The sequence below is a fragment of the Scardinius erythrophthalmus genome (genome assembly GCF_964197995.2).
Source record: "Scardinius erythrophthalmus genome assembly, contig: HAP1_SCAFFOLD_704, whole genome shotgun sequence".
NCBI lineage: Eukaryota > Metazoa > Chordata > Actinopteri > Cypriniformes > Leuciscidae > Scardinius > Scardinius erythrophthalmus.
Window position 1 is genome coordinate 1 of NW_028295917.1, and position 16,372 is coordinate 16,372.

At 36.3% G+C, this 16,372-nt stretch overlaps 1 protein-coding gene across 1 annotated transcript; it reads left to right on the forward strand.

Moving 5' to 3' along the window:
- Positions 1 to 2,528: 2,528 nt before the first annotated feature.
- On the forward strand, positions 2,529 to 9,058 carry LOC308686727 (PI-PLC X domain-containing protein 2-like; the record flags this gene model as incomplete). The annotated part of the gene is made up of 3 exons (XM_081395164.1): positions 2,529 to 2,990; positions 6,587 to 6,828; positions 8,905 to 9,058. The coding sequence occupies exons 1-3, from the start codon at positions 2,637 to 2,639 to the stop codon at positions 9,056 to 9,058; spliced, it is 750 nt and encodes a 249-aa protein (XP_081251290.1). The 5' UTR covers positions 2,529 to 2,636.
- Positions 9,059 to 16,372: the final 7,314 nt, after the last annotated feature.

A 16,372-nucleotide genomic window follows, 5' to 3' on the forward strand; every position in this document is an offset into this window, starting at 1 on the left:
GGTGATAGGTTGCCACCTGTGCAATTCGTGAAATTTCCTCACTACAAAATATTCCACGGTCAACTATTAGTGGTATTATAACAAAGTGGAAGCAATTGGGAACAACAGCAACTAGGCCACAGAGTGGGGTCAGTACATGCTGAGGCGCACAGAAGTCGCCAACTTTCTGCAGAGTCAATAGCTACAGACCTCCAAACTTTGTAGAGAGCTTCATGGAATGGGTTTCCATGGCTGAGCAGCTGGTTCCAAGCCTTACATTACCAAGTGCAATGCAAAGCGTGGGATGCAGTGGTGTAAAGCACGCCGCCACTTGACTCTGGAGTGACCAATCACGCTTCTCTGACTGGCAATCCAATGGATGAGTCTGGGTTTGGCGGTTGCCAGGAAAACGGTACTTGCCTGACTGCATTGTGCCAAGTGTAAAGTTTTGTAGAGGGGGGATTATGGTGTGGGGTTGTTTGGTGGAGGGGGGATTAAGGTGTGTGGTTGTTTTTCAGGGGTTGGGCTTTGCCCCTTAGGTCCAGTGAAAGGAACTCCTAATGCTTTAGCATACCAAGAAAATTTGGACAATTTCATGCTCCCAACTTTGTGGGAACAGTTTGTAGATGGCCCCTTTCTGTTCTAACATGACTCCGCACCAGACCTCAACCTGATAGAACACATTTGGGATGAATTAGGGCAGAGACTGCGAGCCATCTATCACTCTGTCTCCTCTCCACCAATAAGCTGGTGTGTGTGGTGGGCGTTCTGCCGCAATATGGCTGCCTTCACATCGTCCAGGTGGATGCTGCACATTGGTGTCACTTTGGTGACTTTGGGTGTTCCTGTGCACCCAGGAACCCGGCATCTTCTCTTCTTGTAACACATTATTTGCCTTGAAAAGTACCCCTATTCAGCACAACGTTGCCCTGAGGCAACAAAAAGAAAAACTGAATTTGTGAACATGCAAAATAAATAAAAAATTTCACAAAACCTGCCAAAAGGCTTCTCTACACCTTCATACACACACACATATTTTTTATGTACAGTTCATGTCAAAGCAAATAATCTTGCTTTCATCTCACACCATGTGCTCCTGTGACCATGTGTCAGAAAAGGACGCCCCGCCTTCAAATGGTGCTTGATAGTGCCAAACCTTATTGGACTGTTCTTTGATACTTTTTCAAACATTCTAATTGGTTGCAATCATTTAAAGAAGCCTATATAATAATTTAATAAACAATAATAATAGCCTAATAAACGCCTTATCACAGTATAACTTTATTTATTTAGTTAAAAGAGTGATTAAATGCAAGTTCCCAATCTGTGTTGTGTTTTGTTAAAGTTGATAATGTTCTATATATATATATATATATATATATATATATATATATATATATATATATATATATATATATATATATATATATATATAGAGTTACATAATGTAGTTCTAAACAAATTCTACAGAATTAAACTGTGGCATTTACTGAAAAAAAAAAAAAGCAAGTTTCGATTGCTGGTGGTTAGTTCAAAACATGTCTGGGTTTTTTTCCGTCAACAGCAAGTCTGATACCCAAAACTCTATTAACAGTCTTCTATAAGCCTGAGAGTTTGACTGGAAAGCCAGAGAAGAGCAGAAGCAGGAGATGAAGTCATGACAAAAAAAAAGAGCAGAGTTTATTGAATAAACTTGTGTATGTTTCAATGCTCAGACTTCATCAGACCAGTACAAATCCAACAACTGTTATTATACCAAAGCACAAACAATGGAAAAATACTGTTCACAGCATCGTCCTTTGACGTAGAAAACCTTGAAATGGAGGTTAACTTATCTCTTACTCATGCAAACTTCATTTCCCCTTCTTGAACCACACGACCATAAGTTTAAAATAGCATTGCAAGAACAAGGAAGTAAAATAAGTAATATGGAATATTAAAACATGGATAATGAATAAAATAAAATGATGAATAAATAATTAAATTATGAATAATATAAATCGAATAATAATATGAATAAACGATTAAATGATAAATCAAATGACCACCAGATGAATGGTTGCTTACTTCATGCAACACACACACAGGTTGCTATTAAGAATGCTTAGATCCTTCACATTAATTGATCATTTTAATAAAATATATAATTTAATGTATACTTTTTATTTATTTCTATTCCCTTTCTTTTAATGTGCTTTATATATTATATAAATAACATATTAAATAATGAAATATAAAAAATAAAAAAAACACGATGTCACAATGACATCATAATCCTTTCAGGATGTAAATGTCTCCCTTTTTAGGGTTTCCTTAGAGGACGTCTTAATGGTCAGACCTGTTCCTGTTTTTTTTTTTTTTTTACAATCAGCAACTGATTATTGAAAGCTTGATTTTTGTAACTAAATCTTTCTAATAAACAACTTATAGTGTCATGACATAATGGCTAAATTAACTGCAGAACTGTCAAGCCTATTACTTTTTTTAAATGCATATTGAAATGTTCGAATTTGTATTGATTCTGCCTTTGTGTTCATCTTTTAGGGTCTCATGACTCCTTCAGCTTCTGGGTGGATGAGCACGCTCCAGTCGGCCCAGACCAGAAAGCATATGTGAAGCACCTAGCTGCGATATTCCGCTTTCTTGCCAAGAAGGTGATGAAGAAGTGGTCCATGACTCAGAACCTAACCTTCAGAGAACAGCTTGAGGGAGGAATACGCTATTTCGACCTGCGTGTGTCCACCAAACCAGGAGAACCAGGCCACGAGATATACTTTATACATGGGCTGTTTGGACACAAAGTACGTGATGGCCTTAATGACATTAACCATTTTCTGAACGTGCACAAGAAAGAGGTTGTTTTTTTAGACTTTAATCATCATTATGCAATGAGCGAGGAGCATCATCAATACCTAATCAAGATGTTGAAGGACGTGTTTGGTCACAAGCTCTGCAAGCTTGACGTGGTGGAGGAGATCACTCTAAACTATCTGTGGGAGAACAAGTACCAGGTGAGCTCATGTTGTACATATCTGATGATAATAATGAAGGCTTTACATAAAGTAAAAATCTTGATTTGACGAGAAGAAAAAGCAGCAAAATCTTGTAATCTGTTACTCAATAACAATAAATACTGATAATATCAGTGCACTAATAAGAATGTTGATGTTAAAGGTGCTCTAAGTGATGTTGGGTGACGTCACTTCTTGTTGACGTTCGAAGTATTGTCAAACAAAACAGAGGCTAGCTAGACCCTCCCTCCTCCTCATCCACGCACTAACCCCCCAAACTCCACCCCCAAATCATTCTTGTCGGTTATTGGCTGGAACAGTTTGTTATGTTTCGTGGTCCAGGCTGGGCCAGTTTGTTTTTCTTGCCGTTTGTGGAGCCTGGGCTGTCTACAGAGACCGCGTTTTTTTACAGTGTGTTCAGGGGACAGACAGCTAGCGGATGGTGAGGAGATGTTTGCCGTATGTGACAAAAAATGTTTTGGCCTAAAAAACGTGTGACATCGCTTAGAGCACCTTCAAGGATGTTGACTTTTTTTAACACTTTAAAAAAAAGATCAGATTAGGAAATCAGTCATTCTGAAACTCACCACAATTACTTGAAAAAACAAAAAAAAAGGAAAATAAAACGCCTTTCCTGTTACTGATAGAAATGATACCGATACTGCTTTACAGAAAATGCATGTCCTACATTACAATTTAGAGTGATCTGTTGTCAGAGGTAACTGTCTAAGTTATGCATTTCAGAAATGTACATAAACAAATCACAGTAAAAATTTATTCATTTAAACATTGTAATAATTTAAGGCAGTAATGACTACTTGTTTGTTAACAAATGATTATGACAGAGAAAATTGTAGCATTGGTACATGTTGATTCAGAGTTTGCGTCATCTGAAATCTTTGCAGGAGTTGTCGCCGTCTCTTCAAAGGTGTTATAAGTCTTCACAATAGTCATGCATCCATAAAGGCTATTCCAGAGCCAAATGTGAAAACGCTCTCCCTCCTTTAGTGGACTTAGATATTCTAGGAGCCAACAAAAGCCCAGAGTTTTGTGACCTTAAAGAGCGTGATGGATTGTAGGGCGATAGTAGATCAGTTAAATACACAGGAGCTAAACCATTTAGGGCCTTATAGGTCAGTAGCAATACTCTGTAATTGATACAGAACTTAATAGGTAACCAGTGTAGAGATGATAAGATTGGTGTTATGATCATTTTTTCTTTACCTAGTAAGAACTATAGCAGCTGCATTTTGGACTAATTGTAGGTTGTTTATTGAGGATGAAGAACAACCAACTAGTAATGCATTAGTAATCTAGTCTAGAGATCATGAATGCATGAACTAATGACTATGGAAACAAGAGGAAATTGTGTGGGTTTGCATTTTACTGTTATACTAAACTTGCAGTTCAGGCTGTTTTGACAGCAACTTGTGTGTGAACTAGAGCTGACGTGCCGACTCTTTGTGTGTCTGTGGTGTGCTGCACCAAAGGGTCAGCTATTCCTGCTGTGTTCTGACCCTAATCACTGTCGGATTAACGTCTCACTTCCACTCTGATGGAGGAGGACAGGTGTACAAATGGCAACAACTGGACACTCGCATCCCCTGCAAGCACTATGCTATTTGTGAACACATTCAGATTAGCAGATTCTCATGTTAGTCTTTGTGGACATAACTGATTCTGATTCTGCTGGTAGAAAAGGTGGTGAACCAAGATATTAAATATTCTGGCAGAGTTGCTGGTTACATATTCAAGTATGAATTCAAAATGTGAGTGGTGTTTGCCTGTGCAGAAGTAACAGTTCCATGAATGAAGGAATTGGTTCTCAACCAGGGGGCCTCAGCAAACCTAAAAACTTCTTCAAAATAACTTGAAATTAAATTGTTAAAAAACAAGCATTAGAATAAGCCAAAATCTTTTTAGAATAAGCCAAAATCTAAAAACCAAGATATTTCTTATTTTAATTCATCCTCTAATTTCATTTTTCGTCAAAGAACCCATATTCCCATGCACAGTCTTGAAAAGGGAGCATGTCTGTGTTCCTACCCCTGACCCCACCCCTAAACCTACCCGTAAGTTAACTGGGGTTTAGACAAATCGTAAAAAAAAAAAAAATCTTAAAAATGTGGGAACATAGGGTTGTGGGAACATAGGGCTGACCCCCTTGAGGGACATGGATATATAAGGAAGCCTTAAGCCTAAAGTATACTTCTGTTTGTAATTGTCACCATAGTGCGCTCGCCACACGATTTTTGTAACTGCGGTCGCAAATGCACACAGAATTTGGCTTAGGTCATTGTTTCACAATAGAAAATTAAACTAAAGAGACGGAACAACAACAACAAAATAGCAGAGACTGCAAACATAAGCGACACTCGCATTGACAAGCACTTGTGTGAGGTGGTTATGAGATAGACGAAACTTTAGTTTAAAAGAATTGAAAGACATTTGTATCGGTCATAACTTCTGGAGAAAAATAGTGCAGACGCTGAACAAAGATTAACCTTTCTAGAGCGCATGTGTCGACCGCCTTTGTTTGCACGCTATCAAATGGTGACTGCATCCAAAAATCACATACTCTCGAGTATGTACTTATTTCGAATTAGTAATTACTTCACGACAGCTAAAAAGTATGTTCTATGAATGTAATCCGGACGCTCTACATTCGCCATGCTGTCATTATCATGTGACCTACCAGCATCAGTTACGTCGTTTCACCTCTAATCATAAATCCTCTCCCGTGGCCTCATGGGATAGTAAAGTGTCCATTGTATACACACTTCAGAAAATCTTTTTTGCCTACTCTTTTATGAGTATGGTGAATTCGGACATACTTATTTTGTCACAAACTGTTTTTCGCCTACTATATAGTAGGGAAGTATGCGATTTCGGAGTATTTAGCTGTGTCTCATTTCGAAGGCTGCGTCCTCCGGAGGTTGCATTTCTCCGCCATAAACGTCATAGTCTCATTTAGGAAAATAAAATCTTAGGACTTCATGGGTATTTTTATAACGATTATCATTTTTCTTTTCTTTTTTATATTTTATTGGGTTGAAAATGCATAAAAAATGTTTTATAATCTTTACTCCTTATCCAGTAAATCACTCAAAACTGGAAAAATCATGGAGCCATCGGATATTGTTGTGGACAATAAAAAAGCTTAAGAAACACTTCATTTTGGATGTTGTGGATGGTTTCTATGATTGAGGAGGTTTTTTGAGTGTTTTACCAAGTGGTTTCTATGGTGTTTTGGGTGTTTACTAATTGGCCACTTGCTAGAACCCACCATCAAGTCTCTAACTCTGGTCCCTAGATAAGGCTTAAGTCCCTACTTCAATGTAAGTCTATGAGATTTTTTTGGTCCGTTGGTCGTACCTCTCCTTGATAATTCAGATAATTAATGACTGTTGTGGAAACTGCATGAGATATGCACCAAGGTTTAATACTTTAATACAGATTGTTCACTAAGCTCAAATATGAGCCATAGCAAGCCTTTTGGAAGCACCACTAATAATATTAGCATTATCATCATTAGAGCCCATCATGTTATTTTGACTACAGAATAATGGCTGACTCATTTGTGTTTGGTTTCACAGGTCCTAGTGTTCTACCATCATCCATCGGCTGAGGGCTGCCCTGTGATGTGGCCTGGTAGTAAAATCCCCGCTCCCTGGGCCAATACCACAGACGCTACCAAGCTCATCCAGTTCCTGGAGACCACGCTGGGAGAACGAGCCAAATACGGCAGCTTTCATGTATCCCAGGCCATTTTAACCCCACGTGTCAAGACCATTGCCAGGGGCCTGGTGCGGGGGCTAAGAAACTACCTGGTGGAGAGGTGAGTTTCTAGGTTGAGGAAACATTTTTAAGCTGAATTATTTAGGATGTGTTCACACTTTTAGTTTGGTTCTCTTGGTTCTTTTGGTCTGGACCAAAACAGAAAACAAGACATTTAGTCCGATTAGTGTTCACACTGTCATTTTTAAGACTGAACCTAAAGATACAAAAAACTTAACGAACATCTAAAACAATGCTGTGTTCTGGGATAAATGCACTCGTTGTATGTGTGTACGTATGATGGTATTTTGACCAGCTGAGATCTTGAGTTTATAAAATGTGTAAAGGAGTCAAAACAGTGCTAGGAATTCCTCCGTTGCGCACAAAAGAAAAGATCTGCAGCAAGGAAACAGCGTTTCTGATGCCTGTACCGAACTGTAATGGGCAACGTAGCTCCTATGACAAAAAAAAAACAGGTATGCTTCAGCATTTTGTCCTTTTTAGGGTCGCATCTTGTAACATCACGGTCTTTGGTCCGTGTCATGTTCATATTTAAATCGAACCGCACCAGTTTGTTTATTCAAATGAACCGAGCAATCGCACCAGGGTTCGTTTTAATCGAACCAAACATGCCAAGTGTGAATGAACACACCCTAAAATAACTAAATCAAATAAAACTTAATAAAACTATAAATTTCAAACATGTTTAAAAACAAAAACTAATAAAAATGACAAAAACACACAACAAAATTACTAAAACCTTAACTCGTTTTTTTTTTTACAAAAATTATAATTGTATATCTATATGATACACACACACACATATTGAAATAAACAATAAATGTTGGAATAATTTTTAAATGATCCACTAGGTGGCAGCCCCATATTTGGTAAGTGTCTGGAGGACCAGAGTGAGAAACCCTTCTGAGCACAAACTCAATCTGTCATCACAATGAGGGGGTCTGCTAAGGTCCCAGCCTACTTATTGGACCCTGGCTGAAGAGGGCCCCTCATAAAAAATTCCAAGGCCCCTTGAAATGCTGGCTTTTGATCAATGCATACCTAATATACAGTACATATAGTATTCAGACTACATTTTGTATACTATTTTGAACATAGCCTACATGAACTTAGGCTGTCTGATAGTGGCACATATACTGACCAACACAGAAGTATGGAGCCTCGTGCTGCGTCTTAGCGGAAATCCTAGTGAGACAGCCGACCCGGAGGAAGCTGTTTAAATCTGCCTGAGTGTGGATGTTGGATTGTTTATTATTCCAGGAAAAACACAGCCTGAGCTTCCCATTTCCTGGTTTTGTCCTGGCTGCTGCTGTAGATGGCTGTGGTGCTTGGGAAGTTTATTTCTAGTCTGAGCTGACCTGAAGCAGAACTAACTCTGTGATTGCTAAAACTACTTCAACTACTTCCCTGTAGACGAGTGCGGTTTTGTCATGTTGATTAAACATTGCATATAGTATTTATGCGAATACAACCTTGAAAGTGTGTTTTGAAAGAAGTCTCTAATGCTTACCAGGGCTGAATTTATTTGGTCAAAAATGCAGTAAAACGATAATTGCGAAATGTTTTTACAGTTTAAAATAACTTCTCTATTCGTAATATATTTTCTATTAATTTATGATGGCAAAGCTGAATTTTCAGCATAATTACTTCATTCTTTGGCTGCATGATCCTTCAGAAATCATTTAATATTCTGATTTGGTGCTCAAGAAACATTTTTGTTGAAAACAGTTGTGCTGCTTTGTGGAAACTGTAGAAAAAAATTCTAAATTAATTCTTTGATGAAGAAAGTTCAAAAGAACAGCATTTATTTGAAAGAGAAATATATTGTAATATTATAAATTTCATCACCTTTTATTAATTAAATGCATTCTTGCTGGATAAAAGTATTAATTTCTGTCAACAACAACAACAAAAAAATCTTCCTGACTCCAAACTTTTGAAAGGTAGTGTACATACTATTTTCAGTCTTTTATTAAAGAGATAAAGTGGAAAATGAGTGTAAATGCAGGCTTAATTTGTGCATGAGCACTATTGATCAGCATGTTATTAGAATATGCATTATTCAATGCATCCTACCCGTCTGTTCTTACATGCACTTCTGTTGTTTCTGTCACAGGAACCTTCCAACCATAATGACGTGGGTGGGGGCGCAAAAGCCAGGCATAGATGGGGTCAATATCATCACTTCAGACTTCGTAGAACTTGTGGACTTCGCAAGCACTGTCATTAGTTTAAATAACCTCCTCCTTCAAGATCAGTCAGGCACATGACATTTTCTTTGACCACCGCAAAAACTGGAGTTGTACTGACCACGAAGAACTGGGATCACATGGAGGTCACTGCATGCACCAAATAAGCTCTAAACTGGCCATTTTTTATATTTCATTCAACAGAGCTTTAAGTGTCATTAGTCTGATAATTTTACCGCAACATCACGTTCACATACTTTATGCACTGAAAAAAAATGTGTGTAATTATGATTCATATTTTAGAATGCATTTGAATGAATATTAAATGTTTATTCTGTCATATAGAAATATATGAAATCACAATATCAGGGCAAGAACAAGCATGCTCATTGAGTTTTTTATGATGCATCATGAAAAAGAAAGCATCCTGTGTTCTGTATGATCTCAGCACTTAGAGTGGTTTAACAGTGGAAGATGTGGACCATGGTCACGACAGGAACCACTTTTCTTTTACAGCTGGTGAAGAACAAAAATAAAGAGTTTTTGTATTTTCTGCTGCCTCAATTTTCTCAGAAATGTGGCACTATGAATACGGCTTTGATGAATAACAATTTAGAATTTAAAGGGGTCATATAATGGTATGCACTTTTACAAGTTGATTGTATTGATATGTGTGTTGCCAGTGCCTGTACACAACCATCATAAAATGATAAAAATCCATCCAGTGTTTTTTTTTTTTATCTCCTTATATGTTTTCCAATCTAAAATCAAGCCGTTCGACCTAGTGACGTCACACGGTCGGACGCCCCTCCCACGATTTCAAATCAGACCCGCCCTCGCTCGTGAGCGAGCTGTCAATCATCATAATCTGCGCGTCATTGTTGATACTGGAGCACTGTCTATGAGCAGAATGGCGTTTAAGTGATTGTGGTGTTCTGTTCTTGGGTGTAATAAGGAACACAGCAGTCATATTGATGTTCCTAAATCCGAACCGCTGAAGACGCAGTGGCTGAGTTTTGTTTCCGAAGGGAATATTCCCCACAATCAACGTCAACGCTTTCATGTTTGCGCGAATCATTTCACCAGACTGCTTTATAAACGAGGGTCAGTATAAAGCTGGTTTTGCTAGAAGCTGCTCCTGAAAAAGGATCGGTACCAACTTCGTGTTCCTGCTGCACCTCCAGAAGAACTGAAGTGACAGTGAGTGTAACGTTTTATTAACCTTTATATTAATATTATATTAATCTTTGCAAATAGCGAGCACGCTTCACGATGAATGCGGCTGTTCACACTCAGGGTACATTACGGCATGTTTTCTATGTACGACGTTATCAATATAATTCATAATCCCACGTTTATAATGAACGGTGTACGCACAGAACAGAGGGGCGAGGTGAGCAAAGCTCATTATCATTTAAAGACACATGCACTTAAATGGCGTGCTGAAAATAGAGCTGTGTTTGACCAGGTCAAATGAGTGTTTTCTTACAATACTAATGAGAATTTTTAATTAAAGTATATTACAAACTTTTAATTTAGACCCTAAAGAATCATATTAGCTTGTACAAAAATGGCATTATATGACCCCTTTAATTAATACATAATTGTTTTTTCTCATTAAAGTTGGTGTTTTTTATTAACCAATAAATTATTGTTGGTACAATCTTTTTTTAGATATATATAATTGCCTCGATATGCTCAGAAATGTGTCACTATAACAAATACTGCCATGATGGATAATAATTTTAATATATCATTGTTTTTTTCTCATTAAAGTTGTGGGGAAAATGGCATTTTTACCAATAAATAGATTCTGTAACTTCTTATTGGTACAAAAATGTAATTTATAATTTGCCTTGATTTTTCGCTGAAATTTGGCACTATAATAAATACTGACATGATGGATAATCATTTATAATTTAATTTCTCATTAAAGTTATGGGGTGGGGGTAAATAACATTTATTTAAAAGTAAATAACATTTATAATTTAAAAAAAAAATGTTTTCCCATTGTGACATTATAAATATAGAAATATATTTTTGATTTTAGTGTGAAATAAGCATGACGGGCTTTGTGAGATTGATCCAATTAGCCCTTTAAATGAAATGCTGAAAATCTTTTTTCTTCTTTATGAGAATTAGGTGTAATCATCTTTAGTTAATCTCACTTTATTTTTTTGCTCTTCAGTATTTAAAAAAACGGTTCCTATCAGAATTCACAGAAATGGTGTGACCGGCTCCACATAAAGGGCCCTGCAGAGCACAAGAGGAACCACACTTGCGCTTCCCTGTGACCATGTCCACATTCCAGTGGACTCTGGGATGGGAAGGACATCAGATAATGATCAGGACCATGTGAACGAGTCCACACAGAGCATTTGAATCCAATGAAGGAACAATTATGTGCTCAAAGCATGGAGGTATTTAGGAAGAGAGAAAGAAAGCGGAGACAGATCTAATCAGCGCAGCTGCTCTCGTTCTCTTTGGCTTTAAAATCAGTTTTTGTTCGCCGCCGTTATCGCAAAGGGAATGTTTCCCCTTGAGTTTTTCAGTTTGGATATTCATAAAATGCAGTCCAGTTTTGAATCAGAAGACATAAACATCAACAAGTGCAAATACTTATGCATTTACTTCTTTGTAATTTCATCACAAATTATATTATCAGCGTAATAATCATTAGAGTTCCACTCGATGTCTCTGAACTGAAATAACACATAAGTTTGCGTAACATCTGATGATCATGTTCTCCAGGATGATTTGAGATGTCCCAGAGCATTTTGAGCTTAGATGAAGCAAGAACATCTGACTGTCTGTACAAAGAAGTCACATGCTCAATTTCAATTTCCTAGAAATAGTGCAGAATACTCCATATTTCTTATTTATTTTACATCATACACCCTTGAAAACAAAAGTTCTTTATCTATGGTTCCATGAAGAACCTTTAACATCCATGGAAACGTTCCATTCCACAAAAGGTTCATACAGTGGGAAACGGTTCTTTAGATTATTAAAGTGGTCTTCAAATTAAGAAAAATGGTTCTTTTAAGAACTGTTCACTAAAAGGATCTTTGAGGAACCAAAAATGGTTCTTCTATGGCATCATGGTGCCCTTTTGGAAGCTTCATTTGTAAGAATTTCCAAAATTTAGATTTTGAATAAGTGAATTTTAGTGGTCAGACTTTTGGACTCTTCTATATCAATGATTTGTTGTGTAATTCCAAGCCTTAAAAAACCTTATGCCAAATATTTGAGAAGCTCAAGACAATGGTGACCTGGCCAAACTACATTTTCAAACTATGAGATTCTTTGTTCTTTCCATGAAAGTGTGCACCAGTGGTCTTTTTAAGACCTTGACAAACAAAATTCTTTCTCTCCATCCTTTGTTTCACACTCTGGGCTCTCCCTTTCTTCACTCCCTCTTTATTTCATTCCAGATCATGAAAGAATGTCAGGGGTTGTTTTTTTCATGTCAGCAGCAATGCAGTAACTTAAGTAAAGGGACACTAACTACAGTGTAATTACACGCCACTGTGGCCTTGTGGGTAACGACTGCTACGGTGGACAACATGCTGCAATGTTTTCTCTAACTCACTTAACGCTCGTAGCTTCTGCCTTTTTGTTTGAGGGTTCTCCTGGGCTCCATGGTGAAGGGAGGCTATATGGGCAACACTGGCCATCTGTGAACTGACCAAAGGTCATCCAGTTCTCCGTTCCCTCTGTTTGTCCAGCTCATTCGGGGACTGTAAAGAGTAATGATAGATTGTTTGATGGAGTTTTAGGAAAATATACATGCATAGAGCAGGTGATTCCAAGCACTTATTACTCTACCATTGCAGACAACCTTCATGTGGAGAGCTTGCTTATTTATTTAGTAAAAGGGTCTCATTTCTGAGATAAGAAAAGCGTGGATGAGTGCGCGCTGGAGCATCCGGTTTACCAAAGAATTCAGCCACACGTGACCGCTAATCACAAATTGGATGTAGGGTGTGAACGACGGTGGGTGAGAATGTATGACACACATTGTAGACTCTGTATGTTAATTAGAGTTAACATACTCAGTGGATATTTTGAGTTGACAGCTGTAATGTATTTTCACTACACGAAATATGGTTTATGAGGACGTGTGTATAATGACTTGGGTATTACCACGCAAACATGCAGGACACTTCCTGATATAACATAGAAAGTGTTTTGTTTTTTTTTAAATGCAGAAAAGTTGTCTGTGATGCACTGATAAAAATGATTTTGTGGTCAAGTAAATACTACAGAAAAAAAACAATGTAATTTACATGAAAAGTTAGTTCAGGCAAGAATAAAAAAACGAAGTAAATTCTATATTAGTACTCAATTCAAGCATGTAGAAATGCAAGTGTAAATATCAACGTTATAAAATTAAGTAAAATGACTAAATTTTTCTGGTACTGGTGTTCCCATAATGCAATGGACCTTGAATAATTAATGATTAATTAATCACTGATTTTCCAGTTGTATTTACACTGTTTTATTATTGCTTTTGATGTTAGGATTAGTAACTTGACATTTTGTGACATTTGGAGTTCATTTTCTACTCAAAATGACACATTCAAACACAAAAACGATCCATCAAATGTTACCGTCATTGTGTTATGTCTACCAAGTATTGAGGTCTCTGCATTCACATGGTACAATTTCTGATATGTACAGTGTCTCACTCAATATCTATTATATTTAGATATTTCGATATGAGATAATATTTAGATATTTCTAAATAAAGCATATACTTTAACAGTGTGGTTTAATTCAATGTTATATTGTTTGAGTGAAATATATATACTTAAACATTTAAGTACATGTTATATATATATATATATATATATATATATATATATATATATATATATACAGTACCAGTCAAAAGTTTGGAAACATTACTATTTTTAATGTTTTTGAAAGAAGTCTCTTATGCTCATCAAGCCTGCAGTTAAAAAAAAAAAAACAGTAATATTATGAAATATTATTACAATTTAAAATAATGGTTCTCTTTTTTAATATACTTTAAAATATAATTTATTTTTGTGATGCAAAGCTGAATTTTCATCAGCAAGTACTCCAGTCTTTGGTGTCTTATGATCCTTCAGAAATCATTCTAATATGCTGATTTATGATCAATGTTGGAAACAGTTGTGCTGCTTAATATTTTTTTTATAACCTGAGATACTTTTTTCAGGATTATTTGATGAATAAAAAGTTAAAAAGAACTGTATTTATTTAGAATAGAAATCTTTTGTAACAATATACACTACTGTTCAAAAGTTTGGGAACAATAACTATTTTTTTTTTAAAGAAATTAGTACTTTAATTCAACAAGGATGTGTTAAATTGTATTTTGAATAAATGCTGTTTTTATGAATAAATGCTGTTAACGTTTTACTCAATGAATCCTGAAAAAAGTATTCCAAAAAAAATATATTAAACAGCACAACTGTTTCCATCATTGATAATAACTGAGTATCAAATAATCATATTAGAATGATTTCTGAAGGATCATAAGACACCAAAGACTGGAGTACTTGCTGATGAAAATTCAGCTTTGCATCACAAAAATAAATTACATTTTAAAATATATTAAAAAAGAGAAACATTATTTTAAATTGTAATATTTCATAATATTAATGAAAAATAATGAGTTAAAGCAATGTAAAAAAGTAAACCACATATTCGTGTGTGTGTGTGTGTAGTAGTAGCCTACTGAATAATGGTCAGAGGGCTGGTGGGTTTGGGGTTCGTAGTGAGTGTTAACGACAACGTATTAATACATTAAACAGAAAACATGGAATCATATACATTTGTGTTAATAACATTCTTCAATAATTTCTGATTAATTTCAAACTGCTGCTTTTTTAAATGACAGATGTATGTTTTATCCCTTGTGTCAACAAACTGCACGCGCCGGGGGCTCCAATGCGCACGCGCACATCAGCGAACGGCTCAGTTCCAGCTGTTGCGCATTCCACAGCACAGCGGAGTCGCCGCTGGCCAAGAGCGACAGGACAGCGCCTTTCAGTCACCAAAGAGCCTCAAGACTTGTTTAATTCCTTTGGAAATTAATTATTTTGGTCTGATTGTTTCACTTGTTTTCATTTTTATCATCAACCGTAGGCAGAGAGTTGGAGTTTTCAAAGAAGAGGAAATATTGAATAGGCTTTTCTTTCTGTCATTTGGAAGCGCGCAGGATATTTGGCGAAGAGCGCTGCGCGCCTTCAGTAAGTGTCTTTGGAGTTGCCATTCAAGATGACAGACATCGTTTCGGCAATGGTGAGACTTTTTATCATTTACACAAATAAACCTTGAAGTAAAAGTCTGTTTACTCAAAATAAGCGCACACTGTCTCTGTCTATAATGAACATGGTGATTCTTTACTTAGGGACATTTACCTATAATATTGGAAGATTAAACTTAAGTCTATACATATCATACATGTGTGATGGATTGTTGTTATTACAGTGACGTCTAATGAAATTATCTGACTGGTTCGGTAATGACAAAAACTATCCAATAATAGAAATAATATTAAAGTCAAAAATATATAATATTGCTGAATCAACCTAAATAAAATAATTAATACCAACAAAATTATTTTTGCGTTAAATCAAGTAAAAACAGCTCAAGTTACCATTTTACAGTGTATTTTCATTTCATGAATGCAAGAAAAAAAAAATTCTCTCTGCTGTCCTGGCAGATGTGTTCACTTATGATCTATTTTATCACTTCCATTTCCACCATAAACCTTTTAAAAAAACTTTGTCTGAAAAATTGCATGGTGTGATGGTAATGACAGCAGTACTGTGACTCAGTCTTCTCTATAAATAAGTATACATCAAATGAGAAATATTATTTTCTTTTTTAGGTGTCCCTAACTGAATCACTCAGTACCTGTTTGGTGATGCATAATGGTTAAAGAAACTACTAAATATGACTGATAATGTTTATTTTGGCTGCAGTCTCTATTTAACTTTTTCTACTTGAGCCTTGGCACAATTTGGCATGTGTTTTGTCTGTTGAATTCATCATGGGCACTGAATCATGACTCTGAACTGAGAGATTGGCATCATATAAACATCAAACACCAGAGACAATGATAGCCCTCTTTAAACCAACCTGAAAGAAAACAGGTAAAAGAACTTTTAAAAAGAGGTGGGATTTCACTGTCTGACAAAAAAAGAAAAAAAAAAAAAGAATCAATCAAATTAAACTGAACAAACAGCTGAAGGTTTATAGTTGTTTTTATTGTTGCTTTTGTGCATTGTTTTGTTTGGTGACTTAAATGACCCATGCACTGTGCAAAAACAATAGCGTTAGAATCCTCAAACCAGATGTTACGGTTGTAAAAACACTGTCTATGACACTCAGCACACA